The following is a 26,594-nucleotide window of genomic DNA, read 5'->3' on the forward strand; positions in this document are numbered from 1 at the left end:
GTTTGTTTCTCTGGGAAAGCACAGGTGATGCCACATGACACTTAATCTCACATTCTTTCCAGTAATGATGATGCTGATTTGATAACTGTTCCCAAAGCTAGAGAAGTAAAGGGATGACAGTAAAGGTTGTCTAGCCTGGCATTTAAAGGGCCAAAAAACAGGGTGGTAGGACTGGGTTGGTCTAAATAAGAACAACTCTCCCCAGGTAATAGCATGAGCAGGAGCTAAAATGCAGAGTCAGACAAAGGATGGATCCTAGCAACATTACAGTATGATTGTTCTGAGTCAGGATACATCTGGCAGATTCTCTCTTCCAGGAGGTGGGGAAATAAAATAGATCATATGCTCCCAATCTTTTTGGGATTTTTTGGGATATTTGATAAATAAACTAATTCACTTATACCTCTTGAATTTCTTTAAAAGTCTAGTCATAAAGAAGGTTTGTTGAGCTGGAAGAGAACTTAAACATAATTTAGTTCAGCTGATTATTTTTCAAGCTCTCTGCTAAACGAGTGACCATTTAATATTGTTCTTTCTCTTTACATTTTAATTGTTTTGCTTTATTTCTATTGTTGTCTTTTCATTTTTATGTGTTAGTTTCTGAAAATATTTCCCTTTCTGCCACTACCCAACAATCCATCCTTTATAATAAAAGTTTGTTTTCTTAAAAAGAAGTGAAACTTAAAAATTCACTGAAACTAAATAGTAAATTGATCATTTCCTATTGTAGATGGAATATTCCATTTCCACAGTCCCCTACCTCTGCAATGCAGAGAGGGAAGCATGTTTTCCTCTTTCTTCTTTAAGAGCAAGTTTGAGTGCCATTCTAAACTATCTTAGTCCTTATCCAAATAATCAAACACATTTTTAAAAATATCAAGTAAGTTGCCTTTATTTGTCAGTACACAGTATCATGAATAAAAAAGATGATAATTGTCACATGTGGCTAAATAGTTCTTTCACATATACATCCATTTGTTTCATATTTAATCATACATATATCAATATGCCCTTCTAATACAGAAGCCAGAAATATATCTGATAAACATTTACAATCAAAAGGAAATGGATGAGGTGGGAGAAATCCAGAGGAAAAAATGGATTTTATACTTCTCTCACAAAATCTGTGCTGATTGAGGTCTCTTTATTAGTGCTTTCCTTGGGGATTGTCAGCTGCAACTCACCCAACCACTTCAACACTATTTTAAAGATGTTATTGCCTGCACAAGGAGTCTCTTCTGGAGGTATAAACACAGATACTTGTGCAATGTTGGATATGTTGGACTTCAGATTTGCTTTATCAACAGCCTGGATGGCAATGTAGATATTGGTGCCATTGACCGGATTGATGTCTTTTGGCTCAAAAATAAAGAATTCCTGGGAGTTGGCCTTCTCAGGTACCAGGTCACTAGTGTTCACTTGGAGAGCATCATCAAACTTATCCCGCAGATCAAGGATATTTTTACTCATTTTTATAATGTATTGTTCAGCTACAAGGAAAATAAACTATTTGTAATATTTAAATAGATTTAACAAAGAAAAAATAAAAAATCACAAAGAGCAAGAAAACCTGTCTCCATCTAAGAGATCAATGGCAAGCCATATTTATAGTCTTATCTAGCATCCCTTTAATGTTCTTACGTATGCATCTTTGACAGTGATAAATGTCAATCAGATATCTAATCTAGTAGATCTCCATAGAGTTCATTCCTCCATTGAGTGGAAAATTGTACTTTCAGATAAACTTAGAGAATGAATCCCAGGTAAGTTTTAAAATTATTTCCAAAGGAAGTAACTTTGATCTATAGAACATATCTGCCTCATTCCTAACTCTGCTTCTTTACTTACCTTTCATCTTTCTAGCCTCTAAACTTCTCTGTTCTCTGGTACAAATGCCAAGAGGAGCTTTCTATGAACTTTGTTACAGTTGCTTTAATATAAGTTTAGTATAGTTGCTCTTAGTATAAAAGTATGAATTTCTGGGAATTGATTTTGTTTTTAAAACTACATTTTTCAATTGCCATGTCTTCAGAATCCTTGGGAGGGAGTAGATTTTTTTCCTCAGAAGAGGGTGTTCAGGAATGCCTGGATAGCCACTTGTAGGATGTATTATAGAGGAAACATTTATTTAGGTGTGAGTTGGACTAGATGGACTTGGAGCTCCCTTCCAGCCTTAATATGTTTTGAAATGTTTTCTTCCTCTTGAAATTCCTTTGAAATCTTTTGTATATCAATGGTGTTTACTAAACTGTATTGATATGGTATTTCCTCACCAGAAAACAAGCTTCCTGAGAATAGTAACACTGTCTTTTTCAATGCCTACCATACTGCTTTGCCCAGAGAAAATACTTTGGAAAAGTTTGTTCCTTTACATTTAAAATCAAAACCAAACTTTAGACTTACCTCGTCCATTATCATAGTCATCCCCAGGAGCTGTCCATGTCAGATTAATGTGATTGCCATCCATCTGAGCCTTGAGGTCAGTGATTTGACATGGTGGGAATACATCTGGAATGGAGCCACTTGGAATATTGTTTACCACAAATGAACCTCCTGAGGATGTTCTGCTGAAACACACTTGCTTGCCTTGAAGATCACTGATAAAGTCAGGTTTTGGCGGATTCATTTTTATTTCTCCTGCATAGAAAAAGTCCCTCAGGTCTTTAAGCACAGTATCACATGCTTATGCATATTTTCATTATTTATTTATTATCACAGTGTCTCCATCCCACCCTCTTCTTTTACTTTTTTCTTCTCATTAACATTGCCATCTCTTCCTAAATTTAGAGACCAAGCCATGAGTCAAGTTGATTCAGAAGAAAAGGAAGAAAGGAAATATTCTAGCTCTTTTCCCCAAAGATATTTTATAGAAATTTTGCTGGAAATCAGTCACTTGGAAAATTCATGCCACCTTCTCTGCCTATCTAGTTAAATTCTCTGCATCTTTCAAATCCTAGTTCATGGTCTATGTCTTCCTGGTGACCTCTCCTGACTACTCCAGCCTCAAGTGATATGATTTCTTTTCCTGTGAGACCTGTAGTACGTAACTGTCTAGACCAGAAGCATCAAATACACTGCCTGAATAGCTGACAGGCAGGAGGGAGTAGGCTTATTTTGCTTGGCCATTTTGGAGAGAACCAAGAGATATGGATTGATATTAGAAAGGAGCAGATATAGAAATTAGAGCTATTCTAAAATGAAATGGGTTCCGTCAGTGGATTTCTCCATCACTAGAGACCATTAAGTATGTCATGTATGGAACCTGAGACCCTCGGGTCCAAAGACGCTCAGCAAAGCTCAGGCCCATAGAGTAGAAAGTCCCCAGCCACATTCCCCCTCCTTCTATCCTTCTGCATAGGTTATGTTTGGGTCCAATATCCCTAGAAACCCCTGTATGTGTATGTAACCCAGGCAAGTTCTTCTGTATGCATCATGTAACCCAGGCAAAATCTTGAGTTGTATCAGGTAAATTATGGAAACATCCTCTATCTCTCGGACCCCTGTATAACATATACCCAATAAATCACTGATATATGGCAGAATATATTATAATCACTTAAGGTCTCTGCTAATCATTGTCTGTTCATGGAAAATATGGAAAGCTTTGGTAGAAACCTCAAACCTGTTTTGCTCCTCCTATAAAAATCATGATTACTCTCTCAAGAAAGTTGCCTTTTGATCACGATTGGCATCTCTAGCCCTCCTAATCCTGACTCTTTATCATTCTTCTTACCTGCCCACCTTCAGAGACACCCAACTGTTGTCAAGCAGGTTGACAATCATGGATAGAATACATTGTAGGGTAGATTCTTGTTCCAGTAGTGGGTTGATCTAAAAGTCTGTGGACATCTCTTCCAATTCTGATATGCTATGATACCTAGCCCTAACCTTTTTGCTTCGAACCAAACATTTATGATTGTGAGCAGTACTGGAATACTTGGCTTAAAAATGGGATTCTTCTAATATATATATGCTGGCCCTGCTTCCTTGTGTTATACTGTTTTGTTCAATTTTTTCTGTAGAACAGGTATATTGGACTTATAGTAAGATGCATTTGATAAGTAGCCTCTAAATTACAGAATTTCATAGTTGCCAAGGACCCAAGTGGCCATATATTCCATATTTTTTGCAAACACAAAAACCCTAACCAGTAAACCTGAGTCATCCAGACTCTACTTGAAGATCTGCCATGATGAGGAAACCGTCTATTGAGGGGAAACTCCTTCCTGAGGCAGCTCATTTCACTATGGGACAGTTCTAATTATTAGGAAGTTTTCCCTTCTATCAAGCCCAAATCTTCCACTTTACAACTTGTATCCACTGAGCTGGTTCTGCCCTCTAGGGCCAAGCAGATCATTTATACTCTTTCTTCCATGGAAGATCCCTTCAAATACTTGATAGATAAGTCTTCTTTTCTCTAGGTTAAACAGCCCCAGTTCTTCAACAAATTCCTTATAAGATATGAACAATTTTTAGTTTAAAATTCAAGTTCTACCAAAATTCAATTATAACCCCTTTTGCCCTTGACTCAAAATATGTACTGTATTTTTATTATGGGAGGTTCCTTACCATTCTCTACCCAGCCTGGTATGTATAAGGCTCCATTCACTTGGGGTCTTGACCTTTGGGTGTTTGTTCCTCCCAAGGCTATCACTTTTAAACTGTATCGACCATTTGTTTTATAAGCTGTGAAATATCTTGAGTAGACACCATCATTCTTGGAAGCATCAGCACCTTTGTGTAGATATAAACGAGTTAATAAGCAGAGCCATGATGAATGAATATGTAAATTCTCAAAAATACAATTGGACATTGGAAGAGAATAGTAGACCCTTCATATAGGTATACATACTTGCCACTTCTAAAAACAAACACACATTTAGAAGGTTCTTGAAAGTTTTCAAAGCTTATTACAAACTTGTTCTCATTGAAATCTCCCAACAACCCTATAAGATAAGTACTGTAGGGGGCAGCTGGGTAGCTCAGTGGAGTGAGAGTCAGGCCTAGAGACAGGAGGTCCTGGTTTCAAACCCAGCCTCAGCCACTTCCCAGCTGTGTGACCCTGGGCAAGTCACTTGACCCCCATTGCCCACCCTTACCAATCTTCCACCTATGAGACAATACACCGAAGTACAAGGGTTTAAAAAAAAAAAGATAAGTATTGTAACAGTGTTGTGGTAGTCAATTGGTACTAGAGAAAGCTGATTGTTAAGTTTTCAGTGTGACCATTTACACCTTGGAAATACCTACAGATTAGGGCTTGATTTATCATTTTATTGATTATATAGATGTAAAAATGTGATGACAATTAAGCTTACAAGTATGTTGTATGCACTCCCCCTACCTCCAAGAGAACCAATTCTTAAACATGTGCCAGCAGAACCCTGAGGAAAAATATTATTTTACACATTATACAAATGAGGAAACTGAAACTAGATCAATTATGTGACTTTTGCAGTCAGAGAACTAGAGTGTAAGAGGCAGGATTTAAACCTGTATTTCTTGTTTCTCTCTCAATCCCCAGATTCAGTCATTTGCCAAGTCTTGTCAATTCTACCTCCACATCATCTCTTGCATCAGTCTCTATTCCTCTCCCCAGACAGCCTCTAACCAATTCAAGCACTTGGATGATTAAATTAGCCTTCTTACCACTCTTCCACCTATGAGACAATACACCGAAGTACAAGGGTTTAAAAAAAAAGAGAGAGAAAGAAGCTTGAGGTTTTTGTGGGGGGTAAATTACCTGCACCATTATCCAGGAGTTCCAGAGTCACTGTTGTTCCATCTGCTGATTCGATGAGGGCTGTTACGTTGGCTCCTATAATCGGCAAGGATCCTTGGCGAACTTCTGCATAAACAATCATTGGACTAGGGAAGCTGCTGGTGTCTTTATTCATTTTAGAGTCCACCGTAATGGGGGGTACAGTAGGATTTGCAGCACGAGAGGTTACTGTCAGAGTCAGAGTCTGTGCACTTGATTTAAGGCTATAAGTCCAAATTCCAACCTGAAAAATGCAATAGAAATTCATTAAAACAAAATTATGTTAAGACCTGCCCTACCTACCTTCTCTATTATCCACTATCTTATGATGATATCTGGTTTATACAAATGAAATTTAAGAAAACCATCTATTAGAGAGTTTATATGACTTTACTTCTCTTTCAGCTTTAACAGTCCTTTCAAACTTTCTTCCCTATAAGAGAGACATCTAGACTAGAATTTTCTCTGGGATATGCATAATACCTATTACTATTGAAACCTTTATTATGGAAAATGTGACCTAAAATATATGCCCCTGTCATAGTCCTATTTTCTCAGAAGCAAGGCAAAGATTTTAGACCAGAACACATGGGCTCTAAAGTTCTGGATTGGGAAATTGGATGTCATAAGTATGTTCATACCAATCAGAAAGGGTTTCTATAAGTTCCTGGTTTATCTCCCTAACTTCTCTTGTGTTTTAGTCAGGATTCTGCCCTTCTGATACCTCTTTTGACAGTTCTTTTATTACTATAGTATATTTTTTAAACTTCCTTTAAAAAATGTTAATAACATATACTCTCCCTCCCCTCTAATCTCCTTGAGACAGTCTGTAATATAATATAGATTTTACATGTGCAATTATGTAAAACAGTTTTCTGTATTAGTCATTTTGTGGAAGAAATATCAAACAAAAAATGAGAAGAAAAAATTGAAATGTGATATGTTTTGATCACTTCTTTCTCTGGAAGCAGATGACATTTTTCATCATATGTCCTTGGGATTGTTTTGGGTCACTTATTGCTGAGAATAGCTAGGTCATTCACACTTGTTCATCAAACAATATTGCTGTCACTGTATACAATGATCCTGCTCCCTTCACTTTACATGAGTTCATGAAATTATTCCAAGACTTATACTTCAAAGACTGTATGATAAAGCAGTAATCATCAAAACAGTCTGATACTGGGTAAGAAATAGAATTGTATGCCAATGAAATAGATGAGATATCCAATATACAGGGGTAAAAGACCATAGCAACCTAGTGTTTGATAAACTGAAACACCCCAGATCTGGGGATAAGGACTTGCTATTTAACAAAAACTGCTAGGAAAACTAGAAAAAAGTATAGCGGAAACTAGGTATAGACTAATATCTCACCCTATACCAAGAAAAGGTTAAAATGGGTATATGGTCCAGATGTAAAGAGTGATACCATAAATAAATTAGGGGAACATGGAATAGTTTACCTGGCAGTTTTATGAAGGAAATAATTTATGACCAAACAAGAGATAGTGAACATTATAAGATGTGCAACTAATAATATGATATATTAAATATAAAAGCTTTTGTGCAAACATAACCAATATAACCAAGAATAAAAGGGAAACAACAAACAGGGAAAATTTTTTATAACAAATTTCTCTGATAAAGATCTACTTTTTCAAATCTATAGAGAAATAAGTCAAATTTATAAGAATACAAACCATTCCCCAAATGACAAATAATCAAAGGATACAAACAGGCAATTTTCAGTTGAAGAAACCAAAACTATCAATAATCATATGAAAAAATATTCTAAATCACTCTTGATGGGAGAAATGTAAATTAAAATAATGTGAAGGTACCACCATACACCTATCAAATTGGCCAATATAATAATAAAGGAAAGTGATCAATGTTGGAGGGGATGTGGCAAAATTGAGACATTATTGCATTATTGGTAGAGTTATGAACTGATCTAACCATTCTGGAGGGCAATTTGAAACGATGCTCAAAGGGCCATAAAATTGAGCATACCCTTTGATCCTGTAACACCACTACTGGGTCTGTATCCCGAAGAGATAATAAAAAAATGGAAAGGACATACTAATACAAAAATATTTATAGCAGCTCTTTTTGTGCTGGCAAAGAATTGGAAGTTGAAGAGATATATTGGGGAATGGCTGAACAAATTGTGTTCTATGTTGGTGATGGAATACTATCATGCTATTAGAAATGATAGGCATGCTGATTTCAGAAGAAGCTCGAAAGACATACATAGATGGATGCAGAGAGAAATAAGCAGAACCCGGGGAACACTATACATAGTAACAGCAATATTATATGATAATTAACAGTGAAAACTTGGCTACTCTCAGCAATGCCATGATCTGGGACAATTCTGAAGGACTCATGATGGGGAATACTAGCCACCTCCAGAGAAAGAACTGTTTAATTCAGATGGATGCAGATCAAAGCATGCTATATTTCACATCAGTGTATTTGTGGTTTTATTTTGGGGGTTTTAAGTGTACTCTTGCAACATTGACCAATATGTAAGTATGTTTCACATGATAATATATGTATGGCCCAGATCTAAATTGCTTACCACCTCTGAGTGGGAGGGGGGAAGGAGGCAGTTTAGATTTTATAATTTTGGAAAACATTTTAAAAATTATTACATGTAATTAGGAAAATAAAATATCATTGAATTTTAAAAGATTTAAAAAATTTTTAAGAATTTTTAAAAAAATTTAAAAGCTTTTTGTGAAATAATACTGCTTATCATTTCTTATCACACAATAGTATTCCATTACAATTATACGCCGTGACTTGTCCAGCCATTCCTCAACTGATAGACAGCCCCTCAATGTCCAATTCTTGGCTATTTCAAAAAGGGCTGCTATAAATATTTTTGTACAAATAGGCCATTTTTCCTTTTCTCTGATCATTTTAGGATACTGAGTTAGTAGCGATATTTCTGTGTCAAAGGGTATGCATTTATAGCCCTTAAGGAATAGTTTCAAATTATTCTTTAGAATGGTTAGATCAGATCAGAAATCCACCAACAGTGTATCAGTGTCCCAATTTTCCCATATCACTTCCAATATTTATCATTTTTCTTTTCTTTCATATCGACCAATCTGATAAGTGTGAGGTGGTACCTCAGAATTATTTTAATTTGCATTTATCTAATCAAGAGTGATTGAGAGAATGTTTCATATGACTATAGATAGCTTTGATTTCTTCATCTGAAAACTGCATTCATATCTCTTGACCATTACCAATTGGATAATGACTTTTATTTTTATAAATTTGAATTATTTCTTTATATATGAGAAATAAGACCTTTATATCAGAGATACTTCCTGTAAAACTTCCCCTCAGCTTTCTGCTTTCCTTCTAATCTCGGTTGTATTGGTTTTGTTCATATAAAACCTTTTAAATATGCATATTTAGACATAAAGAGTGATACCATAGGCAAATTCAAGGAGTATGGAATAGTTTACCTGTCAGATTTATGGATAAAGGAAGAATTTATGACCAAAAAAGAGAGAGCATTATAGGATATAAAATGGATAATTTTGTTATATTAAATTACATATCATTTGTTTAAGCCTTTCATTTTGGTAGTTAATTATAACATTTCTAAAAGAACACATGGAATAAGAGTGTGTGTTTTACTAAAAAAAAATCTTATTATCACTCAAGAATTGTTGTAAAGTTCTAATAATGATATTAACATCTCAGCTTCATTTTCTGAAAATTAAAAAAAGAGAGTCAAAAAATGATTCCTCACCTTGGCAGTATTTGGTATTTGGAGGTGTGCCATTTTGGAGTTTGCATCCACTGAAAAAGTATTATATGTTTTCCCACTGGGATCTAAGAGAAATATTTGGGGTTGTTGTGCTGTCCATGTAACAAGAAATAGAGTGTCATTTCCTATTGTGCTGTCAACAATAACGGTCCCATTCATCCACTCCCCATTCTTCACAGTAGCTCCCTTACTCACAAGCTGTTAAGAAAATAAATAAAACATTTAGTGATTGAGCAAAGAAAAAAGTCATCAATAAGTAATATTTTAGTTAATCTGAAGGACATGCTGATGAGAACAAGACTATTAATTGCAGAGAAGGTTCCAACTTATATTGGTTGGTGGAGGGAATTTCCTCAACTGGGAGTTCCCTATACCAATTATATAGGAGGGTCCTTTCCAATCCCTGTGGTCAGTATCTATTAGGAGATAGGATGGTCAAGAGGGAAGACAGGTATCATGGTTATCCAAATGTGCATGAATAATATTCTTGGTACAAAGGACATGAAAGGCCGGACTAGAATGAAATAACTTAGTTTTAACCTAAGGATAATGATTCAAATTCCACTTATTAACTCTCTGTCCTCCATCTTTTTGCCTCCTTTTCCTACCCTACTTCTCTTCTAAGTCAGATTCCTTCCATTATAGCTGAAGAGAGGATAAAACTGTCATCTAAGCCATGTTTTTGAATTCAGCTCCCTGATTTTGAATCAGCAGCTCAGCAGTAAAGGCAGGCAATATTCTTGTGGGTAGAAGGAATATAAACAAAGCATAAAGATTTATAGCAGTCTCTGCTCACAACTAGCTCACATTCTGATTAATTGTTTGGAACAACATGCAAAAATAATGACAAATAAGATATTGACAATAATCTCAGAGGGAAGGCATCGGCAGACTCCAAATCTAGATTTCTTTCCACTGAATCACCTTGCCTCAATGGTGTGCCCTGGCCTGCCTTGTAATCCTTTTTTTTACCTCCTCAGTTATATCCCACTCTCCACAGAGGCTCTTCCTAACCTTTTCCTCTCTCCTTACATCTCATGTGGTTCTCTCTATCTTACCTTCTCACCTGGGAATCTTGCCTTAAAATATTGAGATCATTCACTGAGAGTTCATTCTTCCCCCCTCATCCTCTTCATTTCATATCTCCCAAATGATTTTTGTTACTTTTCCTTCACCCCTATCTCACATGAAGAGGCAGTCCTTCTTGCTGAGGCAAAACGCTCTTCCATGAAAGCGAAGCCAGAGAAGAGAAAGGGGGAAAAGGAAGGAAAAAGGAGAGATAAAGGAAAAATAGAGGGGAAATATAACATGAGAAAAAAGAGAAGAGGAAGAAGAGACAGAGATAGAGAATAGAGATAGAGAAAAGAAGGGAAATAAAATAGAACAGAGCTAAAATAGGAGAAATGAAAAAAGAGAGAGGAGAGGAGAAGGGATAGATATAAAACAGTAGAAGTAGAAAGAAGAGTGGAGGGAAAGAAAGATAGAGAGTCTGAAAAAAACCATCTCCCATGTAGAAGAAAATTAATTCCATCATGTTTTCTCCAGCAGTTTGCCCCCTCCATTATCTCTCCACTCACTCTTATCTTCAGTTTCTCCTTGTCTCCTTGGCTGTTTCTCTACTACAAACATGCACATGTCACCTGTATCCTTAAAAAACTTTTACTTCATTTGTCCATTCCCACTAGCTATCCCATATCTCTTCCCATTTTTGCAGCTAAATTCCTGGAGAAGTCTGTCGGCAATAAGTGCTTCTTTCTTTCCTCTCCTTCCCTTTTAAACTCACTAGAGACTGACTCCCAACCTTATCACTCAACTGAAATTGCTATCTCCAAAGTTAGTATAATGATCATCACTCTCTCGATTACCAATTCTAATCACTTTTCTCAATGCTCAGTCTTCCTGATCTCTCTTTAGCCACTAACACTGTTGATCAAATCCTTCTTGATATTTTCTTCTCTTTGGTTGTCCATGATGCACTCCTTTCCTAATTCTTTTCCATCTCTGTTACTGAATCTTCTTCCAGGTCATGCCTATTAACTGTGGGTCATAGGGCTGTCTTGGGCCTTCTCTTCTCCCTCTATACTTTTTCACTTAGAGGTCTCCTAATCTTCCATAAATTCAGTTATTATCCCTATGGTGATGATTTTTGCATTTAATTATCTCACCCCAATCTTTATGCTGACCTCAAGACTTGCATTCTCAGCAAGTTTTAGATATCTCCAATGGATAGCTTATAGATATCTTAAGTTCAACATGTATAAAATTGAACTCATTTTTTTCCCAAAGTCTCCCTTTTTCATGCTTTTTTGTATTAATGAGAGTCATCCTTCCAGTCGTTCAAGTTCACAACTTGGGTGTCTTCCTCAATTCCTCATTCTCTCTCACTTTCTGTATCTAGTCTGTGATCAGTTTTAACTTATAACATCTCTGGCACATGGCAGGTGCTTCATAAATGGCTGTGAAATCTAAATCTAATATGCTCTGGAGGAACTAAGCTACTCACTTTGGGAGTTCTCAGACTGCAGCTGTGCTTTCCTGAGTGGCAAAACATACTACATATGGCCAGCCCCAGACTTTATGCATCACCCTGGCCATGCCGCCTACTTTTGAGCATAATGCTTGGCACATGTAGTAGGCACATCATAAAAACTCTTTTCTTGCTTTCCTTTCCAGCTCCTTCTCCTGTATTTACTTTTTAAAAAATCTGCCTTTATTTAAATTAGATCATGTTGCTTCCCTTGAGTAAAATACAAACTCATTGCAGGCAGAGCCTGATTCACTTTTTATTTGTATCCCCAATGTTTAAGACAATGCCTGACACATAGTAAGTGCTGAATAAATATTTGTTGATTGATTATATATGGTAATCATCATTAAGTAAAGAAAAAGAATGAAAAGGGACATGTGCTATTTTCGAACAGATTTGACTCTGATATCCATTCTCATCTTCCTAATCACTCCTTGGAAAATCCTGCCTGTTATGGATCCTTGGAAGAGATTTAAATGTTGACCTTGGATTCAGACATCCTTCACTGTGCTACAATATTTGAATTTGAGAGAAGTCATAATATATCTGGAGATCTGTTAGAAAAAATCAATAGGAATGATCTTTATGGGTCAGAGGATGGCCTGGTGAGGGGAGCAAGGTATGGAGAGAGTCCATCACTGATAGTAAGATTCATTATTTGCAATGTAATTCAATGCATTATCCTTTAAAGCTCTGGAAAGAGCCACCAGGACTAGACAACTTCTCAAAGCAGGCTGAGGGAAGAGCTTGTTCTGTGTGCACTGGAGAGTTAGAGTGTCATGTGAATTAGTATCACTAATCAGGGTATCCACTGTTTTTCTTTTTCAAAAAGCAAAGCCTGTATAAATGCCCATAGTCTAGAGCAGTGACAGGCAAACTATGTGGCCCCCTGAAAAGTTTTATCCAGCCAAGAGATTATTCCTAATCTGATGAATACAATGAGTAGGAAATAATACAATGAAACTTCAAAAGAGTTGCCTTAGAAGCAGACTGACAGATAAGCATTTCCTTTCCTTTGGCGCCCTCTTTAAAAAGTTTGCCCATCACTGGTCTAGAGGCAACTAGGTAGCACTACTGTTGATACAACCCTAGACTTAGAGTCAGGAAGACCTAAATTCAGATTTGATCCTGGGCAAGTCACTTATTCTTGGTCTGCCTCAGTTTCCTCATCTGTAAAATGAAGATAATTATAGTATTTTCTTCCCAGGGTCATTGTGAAGATAAAATGAGATCATTTCAAATTTGTGTCTGGTATAGAATAGATACTTAATGAATAAAACTTATTACATATATATAAAGAAAACTTTATATTTGTATACTCAGTATCCCTCTTAATTCTACTATCCCAAACAGCCTGGTATTGTGGAAAGAGGGCTAAATGTGAAGTTAGAGGACTAAAGTTCATATCCTGATATGACCATACATGCCCTGCATGACCTTGGGTAAGTCATTTGCCTCAATTTCTTCACCTATAAAATGTGGAGTTTGGAAAAAGACCTCTGAAGACTCCTCCAGTTCTATGTCTAGGATGCATGATCCTATGAACTTCAAAGGTTCTTCTAAGCTCTAAATCTAAGATCTTGGAATACTATGATCTTATATATAACATGAACGTGGGAAATGAGAAAGTGAAACTGACCTGGATGGACCTTTGAGTGATGGCTCCATTTCCTGATGAGAGGGCACTGAATGCATCAATGAGACCGTTGTTCTGAGCATTGTCTGTAGCTGTTGTCTTCACACCTCCTAAAGTAGGAATACATTAACAAAAGTTGAATAACTGGCACAGAATACAAAAATTAAAGTCACTATCTGGAACAAAACCCAGGCCTTGGTAAGACAATAAAGCCTGATGAAGAGCCAGATTAATGTTACAAAGGCTATGATCTAAACAAGTTCATGTGTTTTATTAACTATTTGCTTCTTGGATACTTCAAGAATACATCAATCCAATCATGTAGGGGCTTCCTCTACCAAAGCTTACTATAACCTCTCCATGCCTTCATTTAGTGAATTCATATGGCCAGAAAAATTCATTGTTTAGTGGACAATCTTCTAGTGATTTGCCTTCCCAATTTTAGGAATGCTGGTCAATACAATTCAGTTCAACTAACAATTATTCTTCTTTACACCTGGTTTATTCTTTGATTTAATTGGTTAACTTAATGCAGAGTCCAGGTAAGCTTCACTCATACATAAATAAGGAAACTGAGTCAGGAAAAAGAAGGCTTTCTTTTTACCCCTAAAGGACAAATAGTGGCACTCAAGCCTAGAGTTTAGGTCTTTTGGCTCTCATTCAGTACTTTGTATAATATGCTATTAGGTTAGGCCACCCAGTAAAAATCTTTCCTGGGCCAGGAAAAGATAGATAGTTAGATGTTGATGTTGATGATGATGATGTTGATGATAATGATGTTGTTGATAGTCATGTTAATGTTGATGATATTGATGATGCTGATGTTGATGTAGATGATGATGACTGAATTTGGAGTTGGAAGTTTTCCTTCCATTTGAATCTTTCTGTCCCTTCCATTTGTAATTATTAAAATACTGTCTCCAACCTCTTTTACTCTTCCATTGTATTGGTCCCCCCCAACCATGTGCTTTTTTATAAAATATAAAATTACCCCATTTTATTTCTTTTCCCATTTATCTTAGTATTATCCTCTTTTTTTATACATACACACACACATGCACACACACACACACACATATATATGTGTATATATATATATATACATATATATATATATATACACATATTTTTTGACATTTCATCCTATACAGTTTGTCTCTGTTCCCTCCAAGTATACTTCTTCTGGCTATCCTGATGATAATAACAATTTTTAAGAGTTTCCAACATATCTTTTCTTATAGGAATACACATCATTTGATCTTATTGGGTCCCTTAAAAAAGTCCCCCCTTCTTCTTAATTACCTTTTGGTGATTCTCTTGAGTTTTGTGTTTGGGCATCAAATTTTCTGTTTAAGGCAGGTTTTTTCTTTAGAAATGCTTGAAACTCTTCTATTTTATTAAATGACCACACTTTCCCCTGCAAGAATATAGTCAGTTTTGCTGGGTAATTGATTCTTGGTGTAGACCTAGTTCCCTTGCTTTCTAGAATATTATATTCCATGCCTTCTGGTCCTTCACTGTGGATGCAGAATGGTCCTATGCTATCGTAATTGTGGTTTCATGATATCTGAATGGTTTCTTCTTAGCAGGTTGTAGTATCTTTTCCTTGGTCTGGTAGTTTTTGAATTTGGCTATAACATTTTTGGGCATTGTCAGTTGGGGATTTAATTGATGATCTGTGGATTATTTTAATCTCCACTTTTCCCTCTTGTTCAAGAATGTCAGGGCAGTTTTCTTGGATAATTTCCTATAGAATGATGTCCAGGCTTTTTCTTTTGTCATGATTTTCTGGTAGTCCAGTAATTCTTAAAACGTCTCTTCTGGATCTACAGTTTTATCAATGAGGAGTTTCTTATTTTTGTCAGTTTTTTAAATCTTTTGATTTTGTTTCATAGACTCTTGTTGTCTTGTGAAGTCATTTGCTTCTTAGTTGTTGGATTCTAATTTTTAAAGACTAAATTTCATCCTTGGCTTTTTGGTCATTCTTCTCCTTTTGATCTGTTTTTCTTTGTAGGTCATCTGTAACTTTTTTTTGCCTTGCTTTCAAGCTGGTCAATTCTGGCTTTCAAGAAACTATTTTCTTGTTTTGGTTCATGCGCCTCTGTTTCTAGATGACTTATTTTGATTTTTAAGTTCTTTTCCCAATTTTCTTCAGCAACTCTTAATTGTTTTTTGAATTGTGTTTTGAGTTCTTTCAAAGCCTGAGTCCAATTTGCTGGAGTTTCTGTGTTTTTCCTTAGTGTTCCTTCATCCTCCTCTGTTCCATTTTCTGTTTGTTCATTACCTGGATAGAAGCTGTTGATTATAGTTTCTTTTTCTTTTTCTGTTGTTTACTCATATTTTTCCTTCTTTCTCCCCTGAAATTGGCTGTAATCTTGCTCCTCTGATTATTTGCTGGATCTGTGGGTTTGAGCTATTCTCTCCTGAAGAGGCTTCTTCTCTGCTCTGCTGATTGACTAGATTAGGCTGATGGAGTATTAATGGACCCTGAGGTCAGATTTTCCCCAGCTGGCAGCAGAAGCTGAAAGTGTAGGTCAGTGATTCCCAAACTTTTTTGGTCTACTGCCCCCTTTCCAGAAAAAAATATTACTTAGCCCCCTGGAAATTAATTTTTAAAAATTTTAATAGCAATTAATAGGAAAGATAAATGCACCTGTGGCCATCACTGCTCCCCTGGATTGCTGCAGCACCCACCAGGGGGTGGTAGCACCCACTTTGGGAATCACTGGTGTAGGTGAAGGTTTGGAGGCTGAAGGGAGCTGTGCTTCCTGCCCTTTTATCAAGGTATTCTGTGGCAGTTGCAGCCTTCACCCTGTGATCCGAGTCAGCAGGATTCTTATAGAAGCTCTCAGTGCAGTAGGTGGGGGAAGGGTGTTGGAGATTGAACTTCCCTGCCCTCTGAAGGCTTCTTATATGCCCTATTGATAGACTATAACTAACAATTATTAAACCCCTACTATTTTTTTTTAATTTTTTTTTAATTTTAAACCTTTAACTTCTGTGTATTGACTTATAGGTGGAAGAGTGGTAAGGGTAGGCAATGGGGATCAAGTGACTTGCCCAGGGTCACACAGCTGGGAAGTGTCTGAGGCCAGATTCGAACCTAGCACCTCCCATCTCTAGGCCTGGCTCTCAATCCACTGAGCTACCCAGCTGCCCCTAAACCCCTACTATTTTTAAATGTTTTTTGTTTTTATTTTTTAAGCCCCTATTATTTTCAAGCAATATCCTCTACAAAGAAATAGTCTGTAAGTCTCAAAGATCTTATATTTCTTTCTAGAAGTGGGAGTGAGGAATGAGACAGGAAAATACATGTACATGGGTAAGTAAATTCAGGGAAATGAGAGGAAAGAGGAGAGAGAGAGAGAGAGAGAGAGAGAGAGAGAGAGAGAGAGAGAGAGAGAGANAGAGAGAGAGAGAGAGAGAGAGAGAGAGAGAGAGAGAGAGAGAGAGAGAGAGAGCGCATTAGCATGTTAGGGAATCAGAATCTTTAGACAATGGACACCACCTATAATCATGTCCTCACTTGAAACCTGTTCATCTTACTAGGATTACTTGGATTTGTGCTCTACTGACATAGACATTGAGACCCTAGGGTTACCTTCAGAATGAAGATTCAGAATAGGAATTTTACAAAGAACTTACTTTTAAGGATAATTTAATGAGCTTGGTGATTTGATTTCCCAGCCCACAGATGGTAAAAGTGGTAAATTAGAAGAGTAGTGGGGAAGAAGGAAGGTGGATTTTGCTTAAGGCAGTCCCACTAGTAGCATGAGGAAATGACATCAAGGTTGGGGACAGAAATCTTATGAAAAAGAAGACACAAGAAGTCAAAGAATACAATAGCCATAGCAGCATGACTTGATTAAAGAACTTTCATCTAGCTTCTAGAGCTGATTCTACCACCAATAAATAGCTGTTTGACCCCAGGTAAGTTCCTTTTATCTCTTTGACCTCTGGCTTCTATGGTGACAGATCCTTGGGCTGTTGATGTACTTTATCTGAAGTTTCTCCAATTTGGTAAGACCAGTCATTTTTAAATTTTCCACCCACCTGCCCTCCTCTGGACTTCTCCATCCTGCCTCATCGTCCTGCAAAGTCACTTCTACACTGAAACTCATACTTCATCAGGTCCCTGACTCTTTCTGTTTGGAAGGGGTGGAGTGCAGAAGGCAGAAGATATCTTCTCTTATATCTTCTTATATCTTCTATTTAAGTATGGTGCCCAAGCGAATCATGTGCTCATTTCTAACCAGTCATCTGGATTTCATCATGCCTCTATGATGGCTACCCTTCTCTTCTCTTCCCCCACTTAGAGCTTTTTGTGTGTGTGTATTACCTTCCCCACTTCCCATTACTTTGTGAGCTCCTTGAGGGTGGGGACTGCTTTTTGTTTTTCTTTGTATTGTCACTTTGTATTAACACAGTGCCTGGCACATAGTAGGTGCCTAAATGTTTATTGATTGACATTAACTGACCTTCTGAGCTTGTGCCCCACTTCCATAGCCTTCAGAAATCCTGGGTCACCTGCAGATCTTAGAGGAGAACTTGAGGGGAAGTTTATATAGAAATAATCATTTTGTGCCTACTGAAGAAATATATTCTCCAGATTATCTTTTACCTGTCATCTCTGCCAGCTTCTCTAGGCCTGGATCTGCAGAAGGTCCCAAAGCAACTGTGTGGATAATGGCTCCACTTTGTTTCACTTCATCAAAACATGTACTGATTTTATTGTCTTCCCCATCAGTCAGAAGGACAATCTCTGAACCATCAGTTGAGAATTTCTTTTTAATTACCTGAAAGCACAGATTTATCCCAGGCATTGGTAAATAGACTTATTAGTGATGCTAGATAGCTCTGAGTGAGTGGAGCAGGCCAGGTATTAAAGAAGAAAATAAAAGAAAAAGCCCAGGAAACCCAGAAGGAGCTTCCTGTCTTGCAGTCCTCAAATATGAAATGTGGAACCTTTAGAAACCAAGCCAAGATCTTTTTCTCTTACTCTAATGTCAGAAGATGTGTCAATGGTGCCATTTGGAAATAGGGCTGTTCTGGTCAAACTGAAGGACCCAGCTTCTGTTCCCTGGTTATCTGATCTCTGCCAGGGTATCTGTTCTTTCAGAACACTAATATGCTTATGAGACACTAGACAAAATGAACATCCAGAATATGTGAGTAATTGTTTCAGATTCTTTTGTTATTACTGAGAGGTCTGAAGAGGAGGAAGCTGATCAGCCTTAGAGAGGACATTATCATGTCTTCATAAATCAGTGGCTTTGGAGTCTGACACTCCCTGGCTCTTAGTTTCCTTCTCTGTAAAAGAGATTGGTGGCTTTTTTCAGCTCTAACTCTATGCCCTTATGATCCCTATCACTTGCCTTATTAGGTTAAACCACTTCACAATAAAGAATGCTCTCCAACAGAGGCTTTGGGAAACCACTCCCTATTTACATCTTCAAACTGGACTCTTACAAAGGTATTACTAATGGCACTCAATTCAGGGAATATTACATAACTCCTATGGTGGGAATTCCTTATACTAAACCAGATGATACATCTTAGAGTGACAGCCCAAGATACTTGGATGTACAATTTTTTGTCTGACCACAATCTCCCGTCCTTCTCATTTATTCTTCCTAACCCTGCTCTTCTCAAGTGCTTTGCCCCTAGTTGATGGCTTAGTAGCAGCAAAAGTTGGAACTGCTCTGAGAATGCTCTCAAATCAACCTTAAAGTAAAAAAATAGTGGCCCTCATAACTCTTAATCTCTCTTTTACTTCCCTATCCAATGCTCAGGAATCTTTTAACTTCTTATTCTTCCACTCTTGTCACCCTATTAATTTTCAACACTGACTAACTCTCAACATCTCTGTTCCTGCTCCTGAGCAATGAAAAACTGGTTCAGAAAGTCCCAAGAACATGGTCCAGTTGCCCTAGGAATGTACCCTATATGGATTTAAACCAGACCTTTGCTACACTTGTCCCATTCATTCATTCTTGATTCTCTAGCACATTCCTCATATGTGTTCAACTATTTTCCTAACTCTTTGAAACCCTTGTTTCTCGTTCTTATCTCCCAACTCCAGAACATTACATCATCTCTTATTTTGCTGAAAAAATTGAAACCATCTGACATGTTTCTGCTTTTTCACCCATTTCCTCCCCCTTGTCTCAGAGGAAACAGTGGTACTGCCATGTTAAAGCCAACCCCTCCACTTTGCCTTCAGTCCCTTCCCTCTCCCTCCCTTTCCTTTCACTTTGCTCTATTGACACTCCTTGCTTTCCCTCTTATATGTCTTTGGTCTCCCCTCTGTCCTAATTTCCTCCTCCATTCCTACAAACAAGATTTAGTGTCCTTTACTATGCAAATTAACTTTACCTGGACCACAGGCTCAGGCTCTCTTTCCCTTCACTGTTACACTTCATGACCTTCACTTTTTTTTTTTACCCTTGTACTTTGGTGTATTGTCTCATAGGTGGAAGATTGGTAAGGGTGGGCAATGGGGGTCAAGTGACTTGCCCAGGGTCACACACCTGGGAAGTGGCTGAGGCTGGGTTTGAACCTAGGACCTCCTGTCTCTAGGCCTGGCTCTCACTCCACTGAGCTACCCAGCTGCCCCCTGACCTTCACTTTTATAACACTCAAGTCCCTATAATCTGGGTTCCCTCTGTACCACACCATTGTAGCTTGTATGTCCAAAATCATCAATGATCTTTTAGTCACTCTTAATTGACCATTATCCCATTCTTCTTGATACATTCTTCTCTCTCTTGACTTCTATAACACTATTCCATCCCTGGTCTCCTCTTACATTTCTATTGGATTCTTTACTGGTTCCACTACCTCCTCTCCACCTTTTTAGCATGGACACTCCCCAAAAGTATGTTTATGATTCTCCTATTTTTGCTCTCCAGTCTCTCATTTGGCAGTTTAGTTCACTGGATTCTAAACAAGGTTTATAAATGACTGTAAATCTCAAGGTGAGCTTTTCAGATTCTGAGATATCAATGGGGTAAATAAAATGGTTGAGAATTACTCAGATCCAAAGCTCAGATCCCCTCTGGGTGGACTAAGTGAACAAAGTTCCCATTCCCTCTGAAGACAAATGTGGGAGTCTCTCCTGATGTTTATACCTTTATTTGATGTATATCTAAAACTCAAGTTGACTCTAGGCTTAAAATTTAATTTTTGAGGAATTATACAAATAGCATAAATAGTATGACCTGTTCCCACCCACCAACTTGCCATTCCTTTTTTTTTTAGCACCTCATTGATAAAATGAGGTGGTTGGAGCACATGATCACTAAGATGTTCTCTAATTTTATTTCATATTAAGAACTGCAATCTTTAAATAATGTTAATGTATTGAAAGGAGGAAGACCCCTAAAAATGGGAGTCAAATTATCAATTCATGGCCTGTAGTATCTCCTAAGTAAATAACAAATAACTCTTTGTCTCAATGTGTTTATTAAATCAACAAAGCAGAAACCTCTGGCTTTGCCAGAATGGAGCCTGGGCTCAAGATCGCACAGCCTGGTTGCTGTGCATGTTTCTGCTGTATACCATGTACCTTTTTGTTTATCATATACAGCCAGTATGGGCCAGAATATTATAGATTTAGAGCTGGAAGGAAGCTCAAAGATCATCAGCTGTACTATTTTCATTCTATAGATGAGGAAACTGAAAGTTATACTGATTAAGTGACTTGCCCAGGGTCATACCACTAGTATGTTCCTGAGGCAGAATTTGGAATCAGCTCTTCCTGACTCCAAGTTGGTTGTTTTATGTACTATATACCATGCTGCCTCTCAGGAAACTCTTAAGGTTGGCATACTTACTTCCTCATACTAAATGCTTAATTAATATTTGTGGAGCTGAATTTAATTAGAGTTTCTCCATATCAATACTTGTCAATATTCTTTTTCCCTGCTGGAAATACATTCATTTTTTATATGCATCAAATTTGTACTAGTTAGTAGGTATGTGAGGGACATTTGGAATAGAAGTTCAATTAAAAAATATCCACTACAATAGAGACAATGGAGAGGAGATGCTTTCACCGTAAATGCTGTTCTGAGTCCAGAGCAGATGGATGTTCCTCCTCCAGCAACAGCAGGTAACTTTGTAATGAGAGTGTTCCGCTGGGCATCAGTCTCTATCTGTATCAGGTCACTTTGTATAGTGGCTGAACTATCAAATGTTACCATCCCAGCCCATGATCCCTTTTCAATGATCTGAAGCAGGAAGAGTTTGGAGGCTTGCCTAAGTCGATTTAGCCGGTCTCCACCCTGAATGAAAAAAAACAACACAAATTAAAACTGGCAAATGATTATCTATGAGCAAGCAGTAGCAGAAGAGAAATGGAACTTCTGGGGCTCTGGCTTCCATGATGGAGATTCTATGTTTTCCAAGGCTAGGACAGTGGAACACAAACTTTGGGGTGTTCTAGGCTAGAAAAGATTTGAGGATGGGCATGTGTAATTTGAAGAGGCATACCACCACACAACCAAAGGGGTGGTAAATGTTTCAGACAGTGACTCTCAAAGCTTAAATCATGGAATGGTTTGTCTGTGTATTGGTGAGCCCTTATTTACAAATGAACAGATTCTCAAAACATTGAAACATAGGATTTTAGTGGGAGCATAATAGTAAACTAATTGGTGTTGGGCACCATAGATGAAAGAACTTCTATGAAATATTTTTGCCATTTTATTTGAGCAGTATCATCAAGGATGGACTACCATGTAAGATAGTGACTAGATATGTGTTTGTTTGTTTGTTTGTTTTGTAAAAGAGACTCCCAGAAGAAGAATTTCTCTATACCAATGCATGTTGGCAACTTCTTGGAAACTTATGATTTTAGAAAATTGTCTAGCCAATACATATCAATATAGGACTTGGACCTGACTTCTAATCAGCCCTCCATTGATTAAACCATGTTTTTATTAATTATTATTTATATTATAGTATATAGTATATATTATATTATTGTTTTATATAGAATATAATAATATAAATTCATATTTGTATTCATTATTTTAATGTACTCATTCTTATTAATTATATTTATTAATGATTTATATAATTATAATGAATAATTAAATATTAATGAAGCTGTATGCAAGAACTACTAAGCTTATTGTGATAAATAGGAAGCATTAGGGTGGAATGGAGAGGATGCACATTAATGAAATTGTAGGCCTTTTTAAGTATGCATTTTTAGATAGAGTGTTGGATGCCATTGCACAGTCATCCAAAAAACAGAGAAAAATAGTAAGTCATACAAAGTTGATTGGGAAGTTTGGTAACAGGGACTGCTGATGTATATGGGCTTGGAAACTAATTCTTAAGTTAATTTTAAATTTAGTTGTTCTTCGTAAATCAAAATGTCATCTGGATTCAAGGATGAGGACAATTGTCCATGAGTCTTTGTTGGAGAGTGTGTGTTTGTGAGTGTGTCTAGAGAGGAGAGGAGTAAGTATGTGTATGAAGGCTTAAATGAAAACTTAGTGAACAGTGAATGATTCCCTGCTCCCTAGTTTTTTTTTTCAAACCACTAATTCAATGAGATTTCCAACCAAGATTCTAAGGATCCAGCATATATCATCAACACATCCTTCCAGTATCCAGGAGAATGGGGCAGTTTTGGCTTACCGCCATGCTTCCAGACTTATCCAGAACTAAAACCAAGATTCTTTCTCTGATCTGCTTCAGTGAGAAGGTGGGCTTCGGTGGCTGTGCTGCTGTCATGGGAGTTGATTTCTTATAGTCTTCTGAGTCTTGAATCACTTCCCAAGTGCTCCTGAGGTTGCACTTCTGGTTATGAGCATTTGGAGCATCTTTGTTATGGTTCTTTTCTGTACAAAATTCAACCACCTGAAAAAAAACAAACAACAGCATAATAAATACAAAAACCATCAACAGAGAGTGCTTAACCTGGGATCCTTTAATTCAATTTTGAAAATATAATTTCATAACTTTTAAGATATAATTGATTGTCTTTGTCATCCTAAGTATTTTATGCATTTAAAATTCAGTTATTATGAGTCCGAAGGCTCACCAGATTGCTAATAGGTTTATGACACAAAGAGAGTGAAAAACCTGGCCCTTCCACTCTCTTGACCAAGTCATTTCACCTTAGTTTCCTCACCTACAAATTGAAGAGGTTGAACTAGATCAGTAGGTCTCAGGATTCATTTATACTTAAAAATTATTGAGGCCTCCCTAGCTCAATAGCTTTTTTTTTTTTAAACCCTTAACTTCTGTGTATTGGTTCATAGGTGGAAGAATGGTAAGGGTGGGCAATGGGGGTCAAGTGACTTGCCCAGAGTCACACAGCTGGGAAGTGTTTGAGGCCACATTTGAACCCAGGACCTCCCGGCTCTAGGCCTGACTCTCAATCCACTGAGCTACCCAGCTGCCCCCCAGCTCAATAGCTTTTGTTTATATAGGGTGAAGACAATAAAAAATAACTGTGCCCGATTTTCACACAAAATTGGGTAGGATAGCTAATCCACTGGGTGGCAGTATGGAGAGTATCTAAAACCTCAACAGACTGGAACAGGGAGTAAGGGAAATAAAACTTCTTGAGGGGAAATGGAATCCCTCACTTCAGTTCAAAAATCACGAGTATAAGATGAGAAGAAGTGTCTAAAAAAGAGTTCATGAAGGGAATAAAGATTAAGCAATTATTAAGCGTCTACTAGTTCCAGGCACTCTGCCAAGCCTTTTCCAATTATTATTTCATTGGATCCTCACAAGAACCCTGCTATTATTATGGTCATTTTACATATGAGGAAATTGAAGCAGACAGAGGGTAAATAACTTCCCCAGGATCACACATCTAGAAAGTCTCTGAGGGGATTGAAACTCAGGTTTTTCCAGTTCAGGTCCAGCATTCTCTCCTCATGTATGAAAAGAAAGAGGGTTATGACAAATGAGATCATTCTAAGCATCAAAGAAGGCCTGAACAAAGTGTTTTGTAAACTTTAACACTAAATGAATACCAGCTCTAAGGGTTGGAGCAGGCTTTGAGTCTTCTGTTTACAAACTTCAGAACTGATGATCCAAATACTTACAGAATTGATGCTTTGCATGAACATGATGGAGGCTTTCTCAGTCTGAATTTCATTAGGTATGAACTTACAGCCTTTGTTTAACTTTCCTGTTTGGAGATCTTTCCGACAATTTCTGATGGAACAGCTTCCTCCAGAACATGCATTTACCTTATTTGTACCAGTAATACCGGCAGAACATCTGAAAACACAGCAGGATTAGATTTTAAGGGCATTACCTTATTTAAAGTCACCCTCCTCAAAATAAAACCACCCCAACCCATGTGTATCCCTGATGTTATCATGCCAATCATTTCTTCATCATAGAGGGTGTATATCGAGCAATCCATTCACCCAGCAATGTCTTATGTAGCCAGCAAGGGCTGTTTCTGTTTGGCAAAAAACTCCTGCAGGGAATTTCAGGTGGGCTCTTTGGAACATCTCTATGCTAGCCTGTCTGCGGGGAGCCAGGGCTCACAGGAAGGGGAACTAGGCTCCTTATTGTCATTTTTGTGGGAATTAAGAGGGACTCTTCCTTGTTCTCAGCAGCTTTAGGAGCTCCTCAGTGTTGTCATCTCCACTAACACATGGGCGGCTGAAGTTCTTTATCGGTTTTCCCAGTTATCCAATGTGCTTTCCCTATGACTTCTTTCCTAAAGATTCATTCGATAGATAAAAAAAATCTCAACAGAGGGTCTCTTAAAACTCTCTGACCCAGTCAAGCCCAAGGCTAGTTTTTACTGTAGAGGAAATAAGGGCACAGTGAAGAATTGTGTCCCTCCCAATTGCCTTTTGCATTTACTTCATATCAATTTTGTGTACATATCTATAGGAATGCATGTTGTTTCTCCCAATAAAATATAAGCTCTTTGAGAGCCAAGACAGTTTCATTTCCCACTTTGCTTTCTAGCACCAAGTACAGCACCCAGATCATAGCAGGTGCTTCATAAAGGCTTGTGGAATGATTGATGCTAACACTGGTGACTCAACAGGGAGAATAATGTGGGTTTCCTGCAGGAACAGGAGAAGAACATTTCTAGCTTACAAAAACAAGGATACTGGCATTTTCCCTCCTTGATGGCTATAATTATCCACAACATGCATTGAGAAGTAATAGAATGTTGCTTGAGCTTCCTCCTAAATCATTTTACCCTGAGGAAATAGAATGATTGTGCATGAGGAAAAAGAGGAAGAGGACCAAATAAGTCCCTTAGTGCAATCTTACATTTTTTAGGATTTTTCTGTCTCCATCAATGTGTCTGATGTTCTGAGGAGGCAATAAGTTCACGTACAAGGTATATCTTTAGAGGTATCTTGTATCTTGAGGCCAGGTTCCCAAGTTTCTCTGTATTCCAGTCACATGTAGCAATACCAAAGAGTTTGTCTATGATAATTTTGAGTCTCAGATTCAGAAAATTTTCTGTACTTTGATTTAACTGCTTCTGGTTTGAATTATACTAGGGTAGGAACTTTATATAAAAAAGATCATTGTGAAATTTATGAGGCACACTATCGTTGTAGTCTATAGATGAAAAGAAAAACAACCTAGATAACTAAAATATTTTTCAAAATTAACTCAGAAGATGATTTTAGGCTGATATGGTTTAAAAAAAAGTTGAAAGAAGATAATCATACTTTACTGGTACGTTGTTTCCATTAGACAGGTAGAAAGGCTCATCTTCATTGTATTCTTCAAACACTCCCCACCGAAAATGGGCCCATTCGTGAACTAAAATTTTACCTGTTAGAATATATTTAGAATGCAAACATATAATTACTTCTACAATTCAATGGTTTAGTGGGCATCTCCGCAGATCTATGTG

General features: G+C 37.3%; 1 protein-coding gene across 1 annotated transcript in view; it reads right to left on the reverse strand.

The window, feature by feature from the left end:
- Positions 1-1,104: 1,104 nt before the first annotated feature.
- The window catches only part of LOC123245857 (calcium-activated chloride channel regulator 1-like), a 32,450-nt gene continuing 6,960 nt past the window's right edge, over positions 1,105-26,594 (reverse strand). The window contains exons 4-14 of the mRNA XM_044674849.1: positions 26,407-26,512; positions 24,796-24,973; positions 23,372-23,593; positions 21,778-22,005; positions 18,342-18,516; positions 13,724-13,830; positions 9,540-9,755; positions 5,744-6,005; positions 4,570-4,734; positions 2,404-2,637; positions 1,105-1,490 (exon numbers count right to left, since the gene is read on the reverse strand). Coding sequence (XP_044530784.1) covers positions 1,105-1,490; positions 2,404-2,637; positions 4,570-4,734; positions 5,744-6,005; positions 9,540-9,755; positions 13,724-13,830; positions 18,342-18,516; positions 21,778-22,005; positions 23,372-23,593; positions 24,796-24,973; positions 26,407-26,512 — 2,279 coding nt within the window. The remainder of the gene's footprint in view (positions 1,491-2,403; positions 2,638-4,569; positions 4,735-5,743; positions 6,006-9,539; positions 9,756-13,723; positions 13,831-18,341; positions 18,517-21,777; positions 22,006-23,371; positions 23,594-24,795; positions 24,974-26,406; positions 26,513-26,594) is intronic.

This window comes from Gracilinanus agilis, chromosome 4 (genome assembly GCF_016433145.1).
Source record: "Gracilinanus agilis isolate LMUSP501 chromosome 4, AgileGrace, whole genome shotgun sequence".
Classification (NCBI taxonomy): Eukaryota; Metazoa; Chordata; class Mammalia; order Didelphimorphia; family Didelphidae; genus Gracilinanus; species Gracilinanus agilis.